The sequence below is a fragment of the Lissotriton vulgaris genome, chromosome 4_1 (assembly GCF_964263255.1).
Source record: "Lissotriton vulgaris chromosome 4_1, aLisVul1.2, whole genome shotgun sequence".
Taxonomy (NCBI): Eukaryota; Metazoa; Chordata; class Amphibia; order Caudata; family Salamandridae; genus Lissotriton; species Lissotriton vulgaris.
The window spans coordinates 1,117,844,780-1,117,868,573 of NC_141691.1; the positions used below are offsets into that span (position 1 = coordinate 1,117,844,780).

At 43.7% G+C, this 23,794-nt stretch overlaps 1 protein-coding gene across 1 annotated transcript in view; it reads right to left on the bottom strand.

The window, feature by feature from the left end:
• LOC147722959 (dynein axonemal heavy chain 5-like) overlaps positions 1-23,794 on the bottom strand; it is a 1,378,573-nt gene that overhangs the window by 569,957 nt on the left and 784,822 nt on the right. The window contains exons 58-59 of the mRNA XM_086965349.1: positions 19,935-20,215; positions 12,723-12,938 (exon numbers count right to left, since the gene is read on the bottom strand). Coding sequence (XP_086821475.1) covers positions 12,723-12,938; positions 19,935-20,215 — 497 coding nt within the window. The remainder of the gene's footprint in view (positions 1-12,722; positions 12,939-19,934; positions 20,216-23,794) is intronic.

Genomic DNA, 23,794 nt, shown 5'->3' on the forward strand with positions numbered 1-23,794 from the left:
GCAAATGCATTCCAGTGCGTCTATATGGTGCGGGGGTCTGGGGTTACGTAAATGTAGACCATCTTGAGATCTTGAAAAATTGATTTGCGAATCGAATTTTATCTACCCCAATCTCACTATCCTCATATATTTGTCATTAGGAACTGGGCCTAAATTATTTAGTTGATATGACCCAACTTGCCCGTTACTTTTGTGGGGCAAAATGTGGTACACTTCAGAAGCAGCCTTCTCTAGATCAGTTTTGGAAGACTACTTAGTGTTGGGTGGTGTCGATAAGATTCCATGGATATAATTCATTAAGCACTCATTTGAGAAATGGGGCATTGAGGATTTAATTTTTATTTTTATTTTAACCCTATAGTGACTGCCGTTTTGCCTAAAGAAATGGTAAAAAAACATTTTTGTTGACTACCAATCTAAAAACCGGGCAGTGAAAGTCTTAAAGATGCAAACAGTGGTAGAGCACACACACCTGATTACCCATTGGTCTAGAGCCTTATATTGTTTTATTTCATAGCCCTCAATACAGGTTTTATGTAACAAGGTTCAAACGTAGCACTTTTCACTTTTCATGTCCAGTGGCCTTGGTTTAAATCTCTTCCCAAATGCCCCTGTCAACTTTACATCAAAAAGCACGTTGGCCTTTATTTCATTGTTTTAACAGTATGAAAATGCTTGAAAAAGATTACTACTCACTGTTTTAAAGTATGTAAACATTAGGCAATATTCATTGGCCATAATATTTTTACAACTTGGCACTGCAGAAATATGTTTTGCTGTTCTGAACTGTATCAGACGCGCTCTGATTATTAGGCGCAAAATTGTGAATTGACCTGCATGTATGATCTGCCTTGTTTTTCTTCAAGACTTTTTAGGTTCTTATTTTATTCTGATGCATTGTTTCATGGTGAGAATGTAAGGTTTTTAAATTTTAATTTTTGAAGTTTGTTTAATGTTTTAAAATGCATGACATGATTTTTTTTTCTTTTTATGATGTAAATTAGACCAAAATATAGAATTATTGACTTGACTTGAGAATAATTTAAGAGCCTATATTTGTTATTATAATATTTCCTTCAATTATTTTTCAATTGTTTTTTTATTATTTTCTGGTTTTTGTTCCTTTTTAGTTTTTTTTAAATATTAATTGTGTTTCATATTTTAACAAAATATATAGGGGTTTAATAATTGTAAAATATTATTTATTTTTTAAATTAATAATTCTTTGTATGTATATATTAGTATTTTATTTAATATATTATTTTTATTCCATAATTTTAAATTTGTACAATAAATGGATTGTTATTTAGAATGTATTATTGGATATAAATAAAAAGTAATATGAATTTTATTGGTAATTTTTAAGTTAATAAATACATAGTTGTGCACACTTTTTACGGTATGCATATTTAAATATGTAACAATAACGGTAATTACAATTAACTAAATAAGCTTACCAAAAGAATGTCAATATTTTGGACAAAAATATTTGGTAGTTGATATTTTTGTATTTTACACTATATGTATGTAAAGTGAATATTTTTTATTGTTGATATTTTGACTTTGATATCTTGATGTAGCAGGGAAAACAATGTAGAAGGCCGTTTTACCTTTGCAAAGACGAAATATAATTTATGGAAACGCTACATCAAGTAATTTTTGATTAAAATGAGAAAAAGGCATTTATGAAACACAACTAACATTATGTTAAATCTGGATTTTGCCAGGGAATGTGCGCTGCCATATTATTAATCTGTGTTGACTGGTGGAAATGGGCAGGTATAAGAACATTAAAACATCATTTCACCTTCAAATATTATTGAACGTGTACGCTGGATAATAATGAAATATTAATTTTGAAAGATTAAATAATGCACTCAGGCAGAAGAAAATATGCACTCCCATTGAAAATCTTCACGTCAACCCACCTTCTGACAGTGGTTACAGACGTAGAAGTAAGGCCTAGGCAGGAACTCTGGTTATAGGAAGGAGCTCTGATTATACAAGTTGCGGGTAGTGGGTTTTGGCATTTTCACTCGCATTTTTGTTGTGGAATATGATATTAGCACCTCTACCTAATTGATTGGTAACTGGCTCTTACAGCCTGTAACAAGGACTGCTTGGCATCGCTGAGAAACGTGTTTTCTTACAAGGGCGGCTCCTTCATGTGGGAGGACTGGAGGAGCGTCGCCCCACTGCCTTCTCGCAGTGCGAGAAGCAGAAACATAAAATGGTACTAATACCATTTTATTTTTCTGCTTCATGCACTGCAAGAATGCAGAAGGGTTTGGTTGGTCCGGTCCTGTTCTAGTGCAGGGGAGAAGTGGCAAGTCCACTCTGAGGGTGCATGACGGAGCCGCTCCGTCATGAGCATCGGCTGAGCTGTGCTCATGACGGAGCGGTTCCGTCATGGCCCTGCCGCCGCGCCTGCACGGCGCTGATTTCGCGCCTGCGCGGCGCGTTCTATTGAGCGGGTGGGGCCATGACGGAACCACTCCGTCACGAGCACAGCTCAACCGCGGCTCGTGACGGAGCGGCTCCGTCACAAGCATGCGGCCGCTGCTCGGCCCCCCCCCTAGCGCTGCGGCGGAATTGCCGCCGCAGCGAAGGGGTTAATCGACCCCAGTGCGGGTCAAAACAGTCATACACATTCTCCCTTTTCTCGGTGTAACATGGATAAAATGGACTCCCCACAGACGCCTCTGTGGTTGGCGTCCCGACCAATCACAACGCTGCAGCGTTGTGATTGGTTTAGGGGAGGGGTGGGAGGCTGCTTGCTTCCTGTGAGGAGCAGAGACGGCGCGGGACGGAGCCGGGCCAGCAAAGATAAGTTAACTTTTATTTTTCATTTTTAAATTAAACTCTCCCCCCACGCGACTCCCGGCCAACCCCTGACCACACACCCGCAAGAGCCCTTGCTTCCCCGTGCACGGGTCATACTGGTCGCAACTGTTTTCTTTGACTACTTTTTTTTAACCTACAATGCCTAGATATTACAGCATTATTTGTGAGATTGTTTGTGGAAGATCTGAAAATACAAAAACGTGGCTTGAACGCTGATAATTTGCAAACCATGTGCCTTGATTCTAGGCTTCAACCCATTAACAGATGCCTTTAGGTGCCTGCGTGGGATGGTGATTTTCATGAACATTTTATCTTTTCTGCCACAGATGTATGAGGGAGGCGCTGCAGAGATAAAACAGCTCAGCAGGTTATCCGAACCGGTCACTACGGCGCGTGCCTTTCTCCATTTCTTGCATAGTAATAAGGCTCTTAACAAAGAAGCTGCCGCCTTTTAACAATTTACCGGAGCATCTCTTTTAATGAGGCCGAGTGTCACTCTCCCATCACTAGCATCAAAGTGATGGGCTGCTCATTATAAAGATGCTTAACAGAAAAGCGTACCTTGTGCTCGACAGATCATTAGCTCCTTTTATGAAGCGGCGTGGAATACAGCCACGGGGAGGAAGGAAATTAGACGTGGATAGTAGCCTTCACCTGAAACGTTTCAGACTTGTAATTTGGACACAATTACTAAGAAAATGTACCCTTTTAGGACATATAAACATAGACATCGAATCAATAAAATTCCTGGCATGTTGGAAGTGTCATCACACACTCTTTATACCCTCCCCATAGCATCAAAGAGTACACCTTTTTTAGAGGGGCATCTTTAGCCCCCAACATTGTTCGTATTGCTGCTGAAAGACTATAGGAAGTTGAAAACCACTGTAAAAGTTTGAAAGCAAGACTAAAACAAAAGCCATGCTTATTTGTTGTTCCTTCCAGAGTACCGAGTGCACAGAACAGCAAATCTTTTCTATCCCTAATTGATTCACCATCAGCAAGAAAAAGTCTAACCACTGACGTACCAATGAGCAATATGTCAGGGACAGTATCTTGTGTGTCTGGACGGTCTCACCATCACACATGTACACGAATAGAACCAATGACCGGTGGAAGGATAGAAGAGGCAACTATTGAAAAGAAATCCTGAGGCATTTCCCTGCGAACGAAGGCAGAATCTGGAAGTATGACTGAACGCAGTAATGTGCAGTCAAGTACTCACAAATTACTCATTTGTATATTTTGTCACACAACAAGGCACACAGTATTTGTCATAGAACAAAGCACACAATCTTTGTACACTAAACCTCCAGAAAAATGACACCTATTAAAAAACGGTTCATCTTTTATTTCTATCGTTGGAATGTCCATGCAACTTGTGACCAAAATCAACAATTAACTGAGATGACCAAGGGCCTCATTTTCAGTTAGCGAGTCTGTCTGTCGAACCACTTGTGTGGTGGCGACACCACCATCGTCACACCAGTTATGGACAGACCACCAAATATTCAGTTGGTCACAGGATCGTCAGCTATTTCCCTCCCAAAGGACGATGGAACTGCTTTCAGGGGGAAAACTGTGCGTGCTTCTCCATTAAGAAGACTACTCATTTAAATTGCCGTTCTGCCCAACAAACAGGTGTTTTCGATGGAGTCAGCAGTGGTTTTTCTACTAGGCTTAATGCCTTTCCTGTCCTCAATATAAAATGCGGAGCGCGGGGTGTGGATTGGGTGCAGAGCCCATCTTATATATCGACTGTGGCATTATTGTTCCTCTCTAACTTAGGCCTTAACGTTTTTGAGTGGTCTGTTAGGTCACTGACCAATGCGCTCCAAAACATGTCTGCTAAAACACTACTGACCTGGTCTAAGTTTAATGTTGGGGGAGGTTGTTTAATTTTGTCGTAACATTTCAAAAAACACAAAAAAAGAGTCTGTGTAAGCTTCATCAAAATGCAAAACCAAAGGGGATGATGGATGGAGTGTTGAACCTTGCAAGCACTCACCCCCAGTCAACTGATCTGGGCTCAATCCATCATCATTCTTTAGCTCACTCTGCCACCCAATTTCAGACATGGCCATATGCAAATCAGCATGACCCTGTGCCTCATGGGAACAGTCCAGCCTGAACTGCCAAACCATGTCTTTCCTGGACTGGAAACAAGCATCCTTGGACCGGTTTCTGGCTTATCAGCCGTCATCAGCCAGGCTAGCTTGAATCCAGTGGCAAAGTGAGCAACGAACCCACGTCTGGATACACCATGCCAACTTAGGGCAAAAAAGAAAAACCGAAGGGGATGATGGACGGATGTTGAATATTGCAAGCACTCACCAAGGTAGCTTCATCAAAATGCCTGTGATAAGGACAGGGAACATATAAATAAAGTTTGATATTGCAAAAAAGAAGACCTGCGGGAAATACTGATGAAAATACTGTTACAAGAAGGAAAATTAATTTACCAAAACACCAAATCTAAATTTTCTTTCATTTAACATTGACATTTCTTAGTGTGCTGCTCCTTGTGTCGTGTATACACATCGGGTGGATGTTTGATCAAGCTGTGGGAGTTTCTCAACGTTAGCCTTTCATAAGCCAAGCCTACGAACTGCATCGTCAGCTTGCAATGAATAAATGTACCACACTAACGGACAGAGACCGTGCAAAACTTGAGAAACAAGTAGACAAAAGGTATCTGCCTCTGATGCCCAAAAGAATCATCAATTGGCTCTGCTAAAGATGGATGATAATGTGGAAGTCATAATGTAGACAACACAAGGTCAGTGGCGTAGTAAGGGTGCCAGGGGCCCAAATTCAAGCAATGAAAATAGCCTGATTGCTGTTTCCAAGTAATACATCTGTAATTCGGGTTCTTGGAGCCCCCATCACATTCAAGGGCCACAGTGCTGCTGCACGTGCTGCGCTACTGGCAGTTACACCCCTGTGTCTAGTACAATCAGATAAACACAAGATGTACATAAGCACAATATCTGTAATACCTTTAAATGCCTTTACCCCCTTCGATGCTGATGACGGCCCCCAGCCGTCATGCACTACGGTGGGCGTGTGCTGATGATAGCTGGGGGCCGTCGTGAACCAGCCCACTCGCGATTCTGCCGCACAGCCGCAGAATCGCGACCGCGCCCAAGGGGTTAAAAGTGGGAAAACAGCAAAGGACTTTCACAAACGTAAAACATTCATGGCACTGAAAAACAGCTGGACTAAGGGATAAAATGAAAGGCATCGTCTTGGGTAACAATGCTCTGTAAAATCCATTTGTGTGTTATTTAAAATGGCGTTATTAGTTTAATTATACCTTTACACCTCCATTCACACAAACACATGACCTCCCTGTCTCTCTCCATCTCTCTCTCTCTCTTTCTCGTGGGCTACATGGAAGGGCCAGAGGGTTGGGGCCTGGAGCCCTTTGATGATGCTAATCTGTTGTCTGCTTTAGAACAGGGTGCATGGCCTGCAACGTGGTAGACCGCCCACACTGTATTATGCTCAGTGTAGGAGTCGTGTTCCCTAACGCACTTCTGAGTTTCCGAAGGAGGGAAAAGGAGAGTGGGGATTGGGAGGTGGGGGGCCCTGCTCAACACTTACACTGATGCAAGACTTCAACAATGTGATGGACAGAGCAGTGATTGACAGACAGATTTAAGGGCAGGTAGCTTTAAAAATCTGTTTGCAATGCTTCTCTGCTGCTCTGTTCTGAGGGAACTAAGGAGGGGGATGCATGGAGTGTAACCCTGGGCGGGGTTCGCAGAATTGCACTATGCGAAGCTACGCGAGCGGCAGAGTACAGTAGAAAAATGCTGTTCGCAGTGATTGCTCAGTGCCAGATGCTTGTCCACACTGTGCAATATTTGCTAACATCACCATGCACAGCGCAAGCTTACCTTTTCTGCCGCTCGAGTAGATTTTTACTTGAGCCGCAGCTTTTTCAACGCGAAAGGGCAGTTTTCAAACGCGAGCGGTCGCAAGCATACACGACCACTAGCAATGAGAAACCTGACCCCCTGCGTTGAGAAATCTCGCCTGGAGGTTTATTGTCCATGCTCGCGCTCGCCAACTTGATGTTACCGATCGCGAAAGAGGAAAAATCTCGCTGGGAGGTGTATTTTCCTCGCTCGTGCCCGCCAACTTGACGTGGGTGAACGCGAGCGAGGTAAAAAACTCCGCTCCGGTGTGGGAACCGGAGTTTTTTGGACCTCCTCGAGCTCCGCGGAGTGCGAGAAACTCCACAAAGTCCGCGAGTGGAGCGGTGTTTACCACCCAGGGTTAATGGAGAGGACAGTTTCTGATTTATTCAAGGGCTCAGGGATCGTTTTCCCAGTTAGATTACTGTCTGTTCTGGGCGGCTCTTGCTAGGTTTCATAGTTCAAAATACTTGGACAAGGCAATTCTTGACTTTGACAAAAACGAAATGGTAAGTAAGCCTTAAGGTATTCAAAGGACCTAGGCCTAGGAATGGATGTCTGGGAATGGAGAGTTAATGAGGCAGAGCTGCAACATGCTCAGATCCATAGCTCTGGGGAGAGCCTAGGCACTTTAGAAACAGAGGGTTCCTGTGGGAAATTTGCAAGTCTGTCCTTAGGGGTCATGCTGTTCCTAGAGTGATAACCACTAGACAAACTAAAATGCAATAGAGGAAGGTTTAGTGGCTAATAATGGTCGCTTTCATAGGTGGTTTGACGCAATCGTAAAGAAGCTTCCATGAAAGAAAAGGGTGCCCACTAGGTGTTTGTAAAGGAAGAGACCAAGACAGAGGAGTAATGCAGGTACATGCAGCCCCAGCAGGTCCGGGGGGCCCCACTCTTCAGAGGGGCTTCATTCAACCTAAGGCCTATCAATTTCTGTGAAATATGTGAGTCTCATGGCCTGTCCACCCCTTTAATTTTGTGTTATGCCAATGGACCAAGATGCATTATTTTGGTACACATAGGGGTTTATGAGTGTGGCAATAAAGCACTTAAGGTGATAGCATGCCTGAGAAGACAAGCGATAGAAAGCAGGCAGATGGAGTCAGTAGAAGACTAAGAAACACTGTGGTGCGGCGGAGCTTGAAGTTTGCTAAACAGCAATCTCCACTTTCCAAAACTGCAGAGAGAGCATTCAAGTATCTTGGGGTGGTAGTTGCTAGGTCCCATGCTAGTGCAGTTTTGACAAGTTACTGGTACAGTTTTAGAAAGATGCAAAACAACCCTTTCACTACTGGGCTGAGTACCACTTTGTAAGATGGCGGCATTGCACAGACTCCTCTACATGAGTCAGAACACCCTGCTGTAGAGATGTCCAAATGGTACCTAATGACTGGTGCTAAATTATGGCTATTGTACGTAGCGGCCTTACAGTGTCACTACAAACAGACAGTAGAACCCACTAATCTGCAACATATGCCCTCCGACATACTATGAGAAACTAAGGACCAATGTGGCACATTATATTTTTGTGGGTCTAACCCAAGATCTCAATTCCAGGAGCAACCAGTGCACAAAATAGCCCGTGGAGCCATACTAAGCTGTACCAAAATAAAAAAGATCTTCCCATGCATTTCAAGAGGAGCAGTCCCATTCCATGATGGCTGCGTCCATACAATGCCTAGAGGTAGGCATTTTGTACAGAGGTAGACATTTTGCACTCCGCAAAAAACTCTAAAATACATGTATAACTCTACTTTGCATCTTTGCAACTATTTAGCATGTTACTCCTGGTTGTGAGCATCGTCTTGTGTATTGTAAAAAGTGAACCTCAGTACTAAACACTCCTCTGGACTTCATGGACAATTTTGCACCTTGCACTCACCTACACTCACGGTGTATAAAGTGCATGTACTGGCTGTGATATTTTCCTGAGAGGCCTAAGAAAGTGGCCTTTGAGTTCCTACCTGGGCTCAGCATCTAGGATACATACCGAACATATGCACCAAGTGTATGGTGACCAGAATTTTAAAGCAAATAAAACGGGCCATTTCATAAAAATAGAAGAAGGACTATAATATTGAGTCAAGCGAGCGCACAGAACGACAGCACTACTCAAGAGAGAATTACAAAACAGACAGTAAGAACATACATAAGATGCTATTTTTAAACCCAGTAGCTTGCCTGTGAATTAAATTGCTTTCTTGGAACAACTGCTACTATCCCCGCTTCGTAAAACATAAAAAAACACCTGCCCCGTTTTTAGTCGACCCTCTCCAAAAACTGGGACATGAGCTACATTTCTCGAAATCTGCCCAGACAACTGGTGAAAATAGGGACTATCCTGACAAATCCGGGACGCCTGGTCACCCTGACCAAGTGGCTCTTTCCTGAAACCCCCTTTTAACTTAGTTAACTACCTACAAGTGGTAGGTGAACACCTTAAAAATTACAGGTTTCTGGGTGGCCCTCTCCATTTGCAGGTAGGCTTACCCAGAAACACCCACAATCTCATTGCTAACACAAAATTACATCATGTATTTGTAAATGCACATTACCTTTGTACAATTCGACCAATTCTGATTCTGCAAATCAGGTCTTGCAATTTGCTCATATTGATAAAAATAGTGTTACCAAAAGCATCCACTGTTTTGTGCAGAAGAAAATAAATATTCCACTTTCAGGGTCTGACCGCAAGATCTTGCAGTCTATGCTTTGTTCCTCCACATTAATAAGGCCCTTTCGATTATATAAAGTGCTTTATGGATCAGTAAAGTGGTTTAACTGTACGCAGTTTGGCAGTTGTGCAGGTACACTTGCGGATGGCAGGAATTTCAGGAGCATCTCAGAACATTTTACAAGATAATACTGCCCACATGTCTCCAATATGGCAGAACATCTGCATGCCAGTCCTAGACTTTAGTTTTCCAAATCTTTATTCTCAGATGTGTTCTCACAAGTGGTTCAGTTGAAGCAAATCAATGCAAAGAGTCTCATTTAGAGACTGAGGAGAACTGAAAATCCTCTAATTACTGGAAGAAACTGTTATTATGGAAAAGAGGTTACCAGCTTAACATCCTTCATAATAGAAAAATACCGATGATAATGGAGAGAAAAGTAAGGCACTTGCTTCTAATCTGGGAAATGAAATTCAGCTGGCCCGTTGTACACTGCAATCAGGGTTTCCTTCAGTATTTAAAGGATTTTCCATTTTCATGAAACTAAATAGGGACCTGAATCTCTACGAATGCACTAATCAGTAAAAATAAGACTTGAGCTGGAAAAGTGGTTCGCTGATGAAACAAACCGTCTTGTCACCCACACAGGGAGCACACATTTTTTATTTTGCCACGGTACAAATTATATTTCACCCTCCCCACGGCTTCTGTCTGTCAACTATGCGCAGCAGGCATTCCCCGGTATGCTAGCTGAGGATTTGAAAAAAATAGAATGCTCAGCTCACAATAAGTTATTCCATCTTCCTCCCTCCACAAGAAACACCTTGATTCACCTAGAATTCGATCTTACTCAACAAAAACTAAAAGAGCTGGCCGGCTTTGCAAAGTATTTTTTTCCTGGCAACTGCTGCCCCAGACAACTCTATGAACAGTGGCGTAACGAAAGTTGAGGGGGCCCCCCTGCCAAGTACAGGAAGGGGCCCGCATGCCGAATTTAATCTGGAGGTCTAGGGCAGGAGTATTGTGCTGAGGGGAAACATCATTTACCACGAAGGCATTACCACTAATGACGTTTACCACGTGACACTTACCACGCAAACGTCTTTACAACGAGGGTGCCTTCCACGACCGTCTTTACCACGGGCTGGGGGGGGGAGACGTGGTATTCCTTCAAGTCGTTCTGCGTGGGCTTGGGGGGACTGGGGGGGGGGGGCTCAGGGGGGCCCGCTGGGGGGGTCTCCCCCCCAAAAAACGAACAAGCAAAGGAGCGGATTACTCAAATTAAAAAAAACGCACTTCAGTACCACCGAAATTAAAGGAAAGTGCCTCCCCCAAAGACGTGCCGTGTACGTCAAAATAGCAGTCCTTTTTTAGTTTTGGAAGACGTGTTTTGATGCTTGTTTCGATGGTGGATGGAAGTACGGGCTGCTGGTGAAAGACAGGAAGGTGTCAGGTAAGAAAATAATCTTTATCATTTGTGCTTAAAGGACGTTAAAATGCGTGGTATAATCCTTCGTTGCAAATTCCAGCGTGGTAAAGCCACTTGCGAACTAAAATTTGCGTGGTAATGCCATGCGTGGAACTTGTAATCGTGGTAAAATCATATATTCGTGCTGAGGGGTCCCCTCAGCTCGGGGGCCCCATGCAGCTCAGGGGCCCGCGTGCAGCTCGGGGGCCCGCATGCAGCTCGGGGGCCTGTGTTACGCCCCTGTCTAAGAAGGCACTATCATTTTCACTAGACCAAACAACCCCTGGTCCTTAAAACTGGGGCAGCAAAGGAATCCTTGCAACTGGCTTCGGAGAACTGGGATGCAAATATTATTGATTTTACAACCAGTAAAACAACAATAAATAAGCAACTGAGTCTTCTGTTCTGTACCCTATATTGGGACACTCTCCAGGCAATGGATCTCCATGAAGCCATGAAACTGCTGTAACCATTCCCTACAACAAAGCCCCACCTCAATCAGGCCATGGGGAAACAGGCCTTAAATCAAATCTTAGTAACAAGGCTTTCCTATGAGAATTGTACCCAACCAAGAAATCGCTTGTACGTATCATACAGTGCAGGCTGTGTAAATATAAAAGGGAATCATTGGTTCATATACTTTTATGCTGCCCTGCATTGCGATAGGCCAGACAAATCCATCTTAGGTCTATCTTTCTCCACCAAGGCACCAGCACAGCAAATTAATCCATTTGCTAGCTTTATACCCTGGACACTGTGAAAGACATGGCCAACTTTGACAAATTTTTTACTGCACGTTGGTACCCTTCTGAAAGATAAAATGGCCACAGTAGGGAAATAACAACGGCCAGATGAATCCTACGCCACTAGGGCCCTTGCTTCTACAGGATCTTTTATTGCTTGCAGCGCCAACGTCTTCATGGACACACCACACATGCACAGCTGCTTAGATACGTTGCAGTAAAATACAGTTCTCTCCAATCTCGCATGTTGGGCTAAAAAGCACTGGCACTTTATTAAATACCCCCACCAGAATACAGCCAAACTCTTACAGTAGCTCTGCTTCAAATTTGCCACAAAGAAAATGTATTCAGCTACAAAGCACTGGGACGAGAACTAATTCATTACACATCAAATTGTTGATATAATTTTACAGAGCATTTGTGTATTTAAATTTGATTTTAAATTGGACTGTTCTTCTGTCTCTTATGCTTTTTGCTTGTAATGATTTTTAGTAATCACACATAAATAAAATGTAATAATTAATTCGATACCTTTTGCAACCTGTCAGGAATTGTCATCATTTATTCAACGATAAAGAAGAGAATGCCATGATCAAAAGCTTAAGCCTTTTTCTAGAAGGGATAGTAAATAGCTCCATTGTACTAAAAAAATACACGGATGCATTGTCCGACAGTGTTTAGAATATCAGAACTGGCACTACAGTGCATGACCATACCCAGTATTCTGTACAGAGCATTCTTAAAACAATGGGTGTTCTGATTTTGCTATTTGCTTCCAAAATAAAAAAGACCAATAGTTTCAACTGCCAAGGCATAAAACTTGCTTCTATATTTTTTCTTGTCAAGGCGGTAACAGGTCGATCAGGAAAGGTTGCAGTTTTTGTTTTAATTTTTAAAAGACGCCTTAAAATTGCCCCACTCAAACCAAAAAAGAAGACAACTACATACAACTCTGAAAATGTGGTCAAAACCTGATACCTCTCTTTATCAAAAAGACCATTAAGGGAAAAAGTGTTTCATTTTCCTGGACTAGGTTTGAGAGACATCAATAGGAAGAGATGCTTACCTTTTGAAAAGTAAGCAACATATTGAGGAATCCGGAGTTGTTCATCAGTTTCTGGGCTTCGCCCCATGATGGCTTCACGCATGGCCGCTCGGGGTCGAGAGTCACTGGGTCTGTCTTTCTTTGGAACAGAATCAGCACACAGTCCATGATTCTCATGATCAAATGGGGAGGCTTGCCTAGTTTGCGCACAGTTGCAATATCTGCTGGTTTAATAGTCTGAAAACAAAAATCAAAAAATCTATTTAAATTTAAAGCAAACTGCTCGAATCATAGCAACACTGAATTCCCTGCCACATATTCATTTTATATGCAAACACTTGGCATTTAATATAGGGACGATCATTCTTGGCGAGACCCTCTTCTTTGTTCAGTGCCTGCATCTTACTGTTGATGGAGGTTTTACCTACAATGTGATTCTAAAAAGGAGCTGATTAACTGTACTCATAATCAGTTGCAGCCGGTGCAGATAAGAGTGGTAAGGCGGTGTGGGAGCGGGGCGGGGATAAGGGGTGAAATCGACAGACAACGACAAGAGAAAATACAATAAAAAATAAAGAAATACACTTTTCTTGTACCCGCTACATTGCAGAGTCAGGGATGTGTTAAACGCACTGTAAGTGGGTTTCTTTTTTAAAATGTTATTTTCCCTCTGTTGACTTTACCCCCTATTCCCTGCCCCCGCCCCACCACACCATTCTTACTTGCACCGGTCGCAACTGTTCATAATGCTAAGTAGCAAATGCTGGAAATTATTTTTGACAGCTATGATGTGATGTAGTTTGAATTTGAATTTTTAAAAATTTATAGAGCGCACGTTCACTATGCAGTTTCTTGGTGCTAGAGGGATTCCTGGACAAGGGAGAATACAGAGGACTATAGACTAAAAGCCTGCTGGAACAAAAAAGTCTTAAGGGCCCTATGGAACTCCATATAGGAGGGGGAGAGTCTGATAGGGGACGGGAGAGTGTTCCAGAAGGTGGGCGCAAGGACCGAGAATTTCTGGCCTCCCGATCTTTGTTTCTTGAAGCGGGGAATGACTAATAGGGATTTAGTGGATGAGCGTAGATCTCTAGAAGGGCAGTAGTTGGTAATGGCAGAGTTGATAAAAGCGGGAGCCGTGCCCGCCCAAGCTTGAAACGTAAGGCAATCAAGTTTGAAAAGGGCCCGTTGTTTGATGGGAAGCCAATGAAGAGCAATGAGGAGGGGTGAGGAGTGGTGAAATTTACATAGGCCATGTACCAGGCGGGCTCCTGGTTCTGCACCAGCTGAAGGCGTTGAAGTGCATAGGCGTGAGCGCCATTATAAATAATGTTCCCATAGTCGATCTTAGATAAGACCATGGCCATTACAATCAGTTTGAGTGCAGAGGGAGAGAAAAACCGGGATACTTTCCTAATAATACGCAGGGTAAAGAAACAGGAAGAAACAACAGAACTAATGTGGGAGTGAAGTGTCAAATGATGATTGAGTGTGATACCGAGGGTCTTAACTGAATGAGAATGAGTGGGAGGTGGACCAAGAGAGGGGGGCCAAAATGAGGGAGACCAAGGGTTTCCACTGACACCAGTCAGAATCAGCTCTGTTTTATCCGGGTTGAGTTTAAGGTGGTTCGCATTCTTTCCAATCCTGGATAAACAGCATGACAGACTGGAAGGCAGTGACACCTAATGAGGGGGAGGAGAAATTAAAAATAAGTTGGAGGTCATCAGCATAGTTGTAAACTGTGACCTCCATTTGTTGCAATGCAAAAATAAGAGGGAAAATATAAAGGTTAAATAAAAGGGGAGAAAGAGAAGAGCCCTGAGGGACGCCGCATTGCACACTGCGAGGCGGGGCCGAGAATTCGGCCAGGTGGACAGCCTGAGTGCGGTCAGCCAGGAAGGAGCCAATCCAGGCCAATACTTGTCCCCCTATGCCCGCCGCCTTGACACGGGATGAGAGGATGGAGTGGTCCACTGTGTCAAAAGCGGCGAACAAATCCAGGAGGACCGGGGCCTGAGGGGTGTTGGTATCGAGCCCCTCCCTGAGTTGGTCCATGACCGAAATGACCACCTTCTTAGTAGAGTGGCTGGGACGAAAGCCCACCTGGCAGGGTGCAAAGTTGTGTGTAGTGTGCTACTTACCTTCATATTACATTCTTAAGACGATATTACAGGAATCAAGGCAATTCTCTGTCTTAAGGACTGTGATGATAAACCTTGTCTCACTTGCTATACTTAAAATGGTAGACCAAGGATGTCCTATGCTCGTCCATGAGGTCTGGGGCCATGTAACATTTCCAGAAAATCCATGTAAATTAAACCTATTCAAAATTAAACTGAAGGCAATAATTTACATAGTCAATGGTTATGCTGAAAATCTGACACACATGGGCCAACATCAGACAACTCAGCGGTGGACCTTCATTGTCGTGAGTCATCACATAACTTCTTTTCAAGTCTTGTATTAAGCTCAGAGGAACTTACCCTATTATACTGAGTCACAAATGGCATTCAAGAAAACATCTACCTGTAACCTATATCCCTTGTACTGGTTCCCAAGCTTCGTAAACTTCTGGACAAAGCACTAAGGATCACTGGTCCCAATAGTCAGGATGTATTTAAAGTTTCCCAGAAGCTAGTGAAAATATATTGTTATTAACTAAAACTAGACAAGAAAGGAATGGATAACTAGGAGAATCAGATATTTAAAGCAGGACTGGCCAGTTCTTAGTAAGGTATAGCTGTCACCAAATCTGAAGTCTCTTAGGCCTTTAGGAACTTAAATGTTTGACTGAATGCTGGATTCATCAATTGAGTTAATATAGAGATTCAAAATTTCAAGTTCTTGTTTCAAGAGATCATTGTTGACCAGTAGAGCTGCCTGAGCAAACACATCGCTTTAGCATTATCGAAGGCCAATGGACACTGCCTTCTGTGAAAACATCTCTTTGTCACATCAGCCTTGTAGTGCTGGAGTAGTTGATACATCTCCTTCACGGGCCCCCAGTCTCTCCTTCATGGCGTTATCTGGTAAGCAGGCCACCTCTCTAAAATAAATGCACAGACATTCTGTTGCTTTACGGTCAGTAGTGAGGTGGATTGCCTAAACTGCCAGTGCTTCCATCTTATTTGTCCTCTTCTGCCCTGGTACATCAGAGTCTCACTTTAGTGTGCTGCAGAAAGGCATAACATGTAGACAACCTTTAAAACAAACCTCTGGTCATGTGCCATGATCACAGAAAACGGACTCCCTGGTTTAAGTGCAAAGTAGGATGACCACCTCACTCTGTGTCAACAACAACACTATTTCAAGTCTGGAACATTTATTTCACCACCTAAAGCAGTCTAGGTATTGTAGGCGTGTTTCATATCCACTGACCTAATTAGACTAACACACCTTATTACAGTTATTTGCAGTTGTAAAGTCTCAGATCGAAAACAGCATCTTTAATGACATGGAGTGAGCTAATCACCCTATTCCAGAGCTATTCTGAGGTCATGGGGCCTGCAATTCACAAAATCACAGGATTTGCGACCACAAAATGGCATTTTTCTATGTATAAAATCAATTTTGTGAGTTGTAAAACCATTATCAATTTCACTTATCCATTCCAAATCGCAATTAAAATGGTGCGTGACTGAGGGTCCTCTACTAATTGCAGTTCACAATGGTATGTATCAATGATTTGTACGCAAACCACTGAAAAGTTACTGATTCCCCAATTGCGATGGTAACAGATTGACAAAGGGGAAGCTGTCCCCATTGAATAGATTCCACTTTAGGAATACCATTGGTGATCTCATGGGGCAGGCAGTGGTCCAAGGCCCCTCTGCCATCTTCCTACGGTGTGTTTTTAAAGCATCCCCGATACATATGGAATGCAGGCTGCTTAAAAACCCCAATAAACTTCACATTTAGGAATGCAAACACAGGGATGGTGATCTGTTGTTCCTGTCAGGCTACCAAAACTATGTTTGTAACTAATCACAGGAGTGACTAATTAGATTAATTAGGTAGGTTGTCCTGCAACCTGTGCCACTGAGCATTTTGTGGAATTACTTATGAATGGAAAGGTCACGTTCCAAACTTAAAGCCCATTCACAAAAGTTGGTGTGCAATTAGCAACCACTCCTTACAAAGTCTTTCATACATCTGGCCCCAGGTTCTCACTCAAGTCCACCATGCCAAGCACAGGAGATGGTTTATGAGAAGTGATGGTTGTCTTTATGAATATTATAGCAGCTGTAAAGTAGAATAGAATACTGTGTCCTGCTGGCAGACCTAAAATAGAGTGTACCAGGTCTTAATTTGTACAAAAATGAGTACCAGAGCCCAAGCTATATCTCAGGAGCCCAATGCAGTGTGCATCACCCGCTGATCTATCAAAACATGTCGAGTAAGGTGTCATACGATTTGGAATACTATCCCCTCGACAGTCCTGTTGACGGGGATAGCATTCCACCCTTCTAGAGGGACACGACATGTACATAACCTGAACCCCGGTTAAAGTTAACAAGAGCCTCAGCATCACAAAATGGATGCTGCCACCACAGACACAAGTCTGACCTCCTGCTGCTGGGAGTCCTTCCAGCGAGGGAGGCTTGGACAAAGGGTTTCCTGCCTTGGGAGGTGCGAGCACCACCCCAGACAGGATTTTGTGTATTGGGTAGGACAGGGCTGAATAGAATCAGACATGCCCGGGGCACACAAGGTGTCCTCGTGCATAAGCCAGTCCAAACCGGTGCTGGGGCTTTCCAGCCCCAGACCTGGCGCAGAGCTGGACAAAGGAAAGGGGGTGTAACCGCCCCCCTTCCTGATCCCACCCAGAGGAGGGACCTAGCAGGTGATCCACCCCTCAGATTGGGATTAAGAGTGGGAGCAGTGCCATAGCACCTCAGATCATCCTGAAATCAACATGAAACTAAGAAGACGACTTAATTTCGACATTCTGCTGCACAGAAGACTGAAGAGCATCTCCCTTGTGGCCTATGAGTGGCCACCCTGTGAACACAGGCACCATCCAGCAACTCTACGTCTGCTTTGCTGCCGCTTCCTGCTGGAGCCCGAGCCCAGAGCCCAACGAGACCCAGACTCCCAGACATCTCAGAGCCCGATCCACAGTCCCTGCAAAGAAGGGACCCGTGGAGGCACCAAGAGACGTGGGACCGGACATCTTGAAAGACCCCCGAGAAGCTGACTGCGCAGCACCCGAGGCACCCTCGATGCTGTGCTTTGGGGATTGAGAAGCCCCACAACCGCACAGCATTTGCACTGAAGATTATCCCCCCCAGCATCCCCACGATCTGCGTGGGGCCCTTTTGCATTGTGCCACTTGACGCGCCATCCTGGCCATTTGCCACGTGGCTAGCGGCCATCTTGGTGACGAAACCTACAATTTACACTGCGGGTCTGGTTGCTCCAGACTTGCCCTCGCTCCTGTAAAAAGGAGCACCCGCTCTGACCTTGCTGGTCCGAGTGAAAAGCTTACTTCACTTCCTGTGTGGCTTGCATTAGCCAAGGCCTGTTTGCTCCAATCAAGTTTCCGACACCACCATCAGCTAGAGCCTTTGTGGGGCAGCTCGTGATCGGCTCCTGGACGTCCTCAACCTCTTCGTGTCCATGTGGCTGAGGAGACAAGCTGCACCTCATCGCCTGTTTGCACCCAACATCACCTGGTTCCATCCTGGTTCCACGGTAGTCACTGGCTAGTGACTTTGAACATTGCCCCCTCTGCTTTCAGGTCTTCACCACTTCAGATCCACCCTTGGATCTACCGGAACTCTTCTCGTCTCGACGCCTGCAGCATCTTCAGCTCCAAGCACCATCAACCAGCGTGACGAAACCCGACACTACTTCGCACCTGTGCACCCGCTTCCTGTGGGTGAGGTAACTCAGCAACGCCGGTGTTCCTACACTGGTACACACCTCTAGTGTATGTGTCTAAAGTTTCATCTTGCTAGGTTAAGCGGAAGGTTCCTTAAACACTAACGTTATAACTTTTACGCACCATTGACATTGCATTGGTGTATGCGTGCACTTTAAGCGCTGCACCCGAGTCCCGCGGGCCTTTCCCCACTTCTTCACTGTTAGTCCCGAACAGCTCCAGCGATTCACAAGGCCCTAGGCCTACTTCCTTTCAGCTAGGTGGTTCTTATACCACTATTTTAGTATATGTTTAGGTGGCCCCTAGGGCTCATCCATATTGTGCAACTTTTGTGTATTTAAACTGTGTTTTGTTTTAACGCATTTGCTTCTGTGCTCATAAAGAGTATAGGGGATTTGTAGTAAATAAATATATATATATTTTCAATATATATCTGTGTGGTGTCCTTTCATTTGGTATTCAAGGGGATTGTGTATGGTAAAACAGCTTGCTTCACATGCCTTTACAGAGTTTAGCCTAAGACTGCTTTGTCCACGCTACTAGGATAGCTGGTCTATAAGGTTGACTTACAACCAATCATCATAAGGGTTGCTTGGCATGGTACAAGGTGATCACTAGAACTAGTGAGCATCATATACCAGGCCAACTTCTCACAGTCGGTCCGCGTCCGGGCCGCACGTGTTTTCGGGGCAGAGGCCCCCTCACTGCTCTCTTACCTGCAGCCGTGGCAGGCTGGCAAAAACAGGGACCGTCGTCCCCCCCCCCCCCGCTTTTACCGGTCGCAGTCGCGGGGCAGCAATCGCCCCGACTGCCACAGGAGGCAAAAGGTCTAGCTACACCACTGACCAACAATATTTAGTGTTTATACTTAAAGGCCCACTCCCAAATTATGATTTCATCATGGATAAATAGAGGTAACTCCATCCCCTCAGCTCCCTCACCTGTCAAAAGGGGGAGTGCTTAGAAACAGGCTAACCTCCAATATGAGCCACTGTATTAATAGAGAATATTAGGAATTTGTCTGATCTTAGGCCTAGTTCTGGGTTATTCGTGTGATTTTCAACTGTTCTGCCATCAGAAGGAGCTAAAGTAAATTTGACCTGGTGAGTAGGTCTAGAATAGATATTAATCAACTTACATACTGTAATAAAAAATGTATGTAATGATATTCTAAATTGTTGCCAATTAAGCATTCTGATACTAGAGAGAGGTAAATGAAGAGCGTACATCCTACCTTAGTAAAGTCCTTAGTGAAGCATAAGTAATTATTAGACTTGTCCACATTTGGAAGATACAATGTCTTCATGCTCTCATGCCTGTGTATCAGTTGTTAACACACTACTTACCTGCAGTGCAGCTTCTGCTGCTTCCAGCGCAGGTTTGGCGGCTTCCAGTTTTTCCTCTGCTGCTGCTTTGTCGACTGCAATTTCATCCACAATGGCCTGGGCTTTATCCTTCACCTTCTGCACCTGCGTTTTCACCTTCTCGGCAGCTTGTGCTTTCATAGTAACTTCCTGCAAAACTCCATCAGCCTTTTTGGATGCAACAGCCAAGTCCTTCTCCTTAACCACCAATTCTTTGGACAACTGGTTCACAGAAACCTCTGCTTCCATTAACTTAGCAAGACCTTGAGAAACGAGAAAGGACACATCCGTCCATTAGTAACTTCTTTTTTAGAAGCAAATGTCATTTCCACCAAGATACCACCAGAATAGGCATTGCTAGTCAGGTGGCCAACTCCCAGAATATGATCAGTTGAACTTCAGACCACCTGGAGCATTGCAGCTGGGATACCACTCTGGGCAACTCGAAAAAGGGCCATAGGGAGCAAACTCTCTCGCGTCTGTAGCAGAAAGCATCAGCTGCATACCTGTTCCGCTTTCCATTTATTATTTCTTGAGGCGTACAAGCTGATCTGCTTTCTTGTCCGTACACTTTTAACATTCAAAACATTTTATCCAAAACCGGTGTTATATAGGAGTAAATGAAATTGGGTGTTGTTATGGCAGGGTTTTTGGCTTTATTTAGCAGTGATAATAGATCATTATTCTTGCTCGCATCTAGTATAGGCCTTCTTAGCCTGTGTTGGCCCTTTTAAGCCCTTTTTCCAGACCTAGAAGAGGATAGCTGCTTAATATGCCTTTATTCTTGACTTTAACCTGTCTATTGCCTATTGGCTTTGACATATTAGACATATTGGTATGGTTCATGTAGGTATTCTGACAGAGCTAAGGAGCATTTCACCCCTTTCAGGCCTAAAGCTAGAGAGACTCCATCTTGATGGAAGCAGAGAGACTTTCTAGGGCAAAAGCAATGTTTATAGTTATAACTGTTGTCCGCCCTAAGCGGACCGGAGAGAACCGGCCAGAGCTGAATCTAATCAGGAATTGTTCCCGGGCTCAGTCTCTAGACGAAACAAGCAGACTGGTCACTGTGGGAGCGTCTAGCGCAAGGAGCCTGGTGCATGGGATTGGTCAGAAAAAGCAGCTGGCTGGAACTTTCCATGAGGAAACAGCATTCTATATTTGTGAAGTGCAGAGGCGGAGTCAGTCAGTCAAGCAGAGGGGAGTCAAGCAGGAAGGAGTCGAAGAGGAGAGTCCAGCAGAGAGGAGAGCAGTGGAGTGGAATTGGCAGAGAGAGAGAGAGAGAGGGTTCAATCTGGAGAAGAGCTGAGTTGAATAGTGAGCTGGAACTGAAGGAAGCAGTCAGAAGCAGTTGTTTATCAGGAGGAAGTGTGAATAGCTGGAGTCTGAAGTAATGCCTTTTAGAAGAGATAGAGGAGAGCTCGTGGATTAACCTATGGGAGCAGATGGAATTGGACATTGGCGCAGAGATAGAGCGAATAAGAGAGACAGAATGAACGGTGATCAGAGCGGCAGGAACTATAAAGAGTGAAGACGCAAAGTGGAGAGACAGTTCGTGTGGGGAAGAGGAGTCCAGAGACAGAGCGATCAGCGCAGAGGTGTACCCAAGAGTGCAGGAGAGGAGAGAGAGCATGAGATGAGCCAAGGCACAGACGAGAGAGGAACCCAGATGACAGCTAGAACAAGACTTCACACTAATCAGGTGATATTGTTTTCATCACATTAGCTACACTTAATCTTTTCCCTTTCAGCGGAGTGTTCCTGTTACATTGTAATCTTTTCTCTTTCAAGCGGTGTGTTCTACCTATAGCCTTTGTTAGATTTGCATAAATGTTTATATTACTGTAATAAATAACCCCCAGTTTATAACTAACTGGTGTGTAATCCCTATTCTTGTTCACTGAAGGTAAACATAGCTCCTAGGTAGTTGCTGCATGAATGGATGAGTAATCCCAATCAGGTGAGTAGTGATCACATAAATAGGGAGTGAGTGAACCTTTGATGCCAAGAGCAGAGAGTACATTATATAATCCGGAACCACATCCAAAGTCATCATTGTAGTTTCATCCCGAGTAGACAGCTGAGATAATATCCCAATATATATATATATGTATAGGTGTTCATAGGAATGTGGTCGTCGTTGATATGCGGCGTTAATGAGAGCGATAGGAGGGATACTATCGTTTAAAGCCACCGGATTGTGGCATAAGACTAAATGAGAGCACTGGGGGGTCGAACCAGTGTGTAGGTTTCGCAGGATCGCGAACGCTTTGGAAAAGGAGAGCACTGGGGCTGCAGACCCACGTGTGTAGACACGCCAGATTGTGTGTCAGATCTGCCCTAGGGTAGAACGGTCTGGGTCAGGGTGGCCGCGAGACCAACTGATGTGAATAAGTGTGGTGTAGGGTATGGATATCCCTAGTAATCAGTGAGTATTCTTAGTATCCCTATAGATTTAGTGGTGTTCTTAATAATATGAGCCTGTATATTGCGAGTTCCCTATCCTCAGGTAGGTACCAGGTGCCTGGATATAGAGGAGTCCTGAGGACGGAAGGTGAGTACGTTTTGGCTGGGTCACAGGGGCCCCTGGGGGCTGATCCCATCTAAACAGAAAATCCAGCCATTACAGGTGTGTAAATTCACATTTCGTAAATTACAAATGTGACTCATATCGAAAAAATTGAGAAGCAGCAAGTGACTTGGATAAAATAAGTGTTTGCAAGCACTGTACGGTGTACTTAACCATGCTATGCAGTTCTTGACCTTGAAGACAACTACTTCAGTCCAGACCTAAAAAGGTACCTTAATATTTTGTAAGAACACTGAGAGAGGAGAGGGGAAGCCTAATGTGCCTCTTATGGGAATTAAGTCCATGTTCATACTGCTGGATGGGTCATTTGTGAATATTTCGGCATTTAAATTCCCAAAAAACTCTAGGCTTACATTGAGAAATATATGATAGTCATATATTTCCATGTGTACTCCTAATCCCCAATGTTGATTCTAGTGGGTTCCACCCAATGTGGATAAATTGCAGGAGTGTTAAGGAAACGTGCATTTGTACTCCCTACTGAGATATTCCTTCCTCTACATTCACTGAAACCAAGACTTATTTGCAACTTTTTAACGTTGATGTAATTTTGCACATTTGTGCACAATTACATCAACGTTATTAGCATTTTAGCGAGTAGCTGGGGTATGTAAAACCAGTGACAATGCTTGACTTGCGGATAATGTCAAATGTATGATTGTTTTGCCATGGGTTGCTTTTCTAATTTGGCCTTGCATCAGCTCCTTCATTGGAACGCCCATATTCGAATTCCTAAGCCTAAATGTATAACTGCAGAAAATCCACCATACGGATACATTTTCTGCAATATTAAGTTTTATTTGAGCATACATGTCTGCAAATTTTGTTTCTATGAATAGTGATCTGTAATTATGTTTTGAGATCATACTTTTTGTACAGCCTAGTAACCATGGATGGCAAAAAAAAACCTTTGTGAATTAGGGCCTTAACGTTTATGTAGGCAGCTTGTTGAGCTATGCTGACATCTTCCAAAACCCCCAAGCAACTTTCACCCCAAGAATGACACATGTCTTTGAAGCAAACTATGCTAATTAACCAATCTCAATGCACAAAGTCCTTCTGTGTGACAGTCAATTAAATTATTTTTAATATATATGGTTTTGTAAACGCATAGTATCACTAGCAGGGTTTACCAGTGCTAAGCATTTTTGGTATACCGTTGAAGCATTATCATACTGAGACACGGTTCAAAAGAGAGATGTCTTTAGGAACTTTTACAAAACCGGAAAGGATTGACAGGACCTCATAGCAA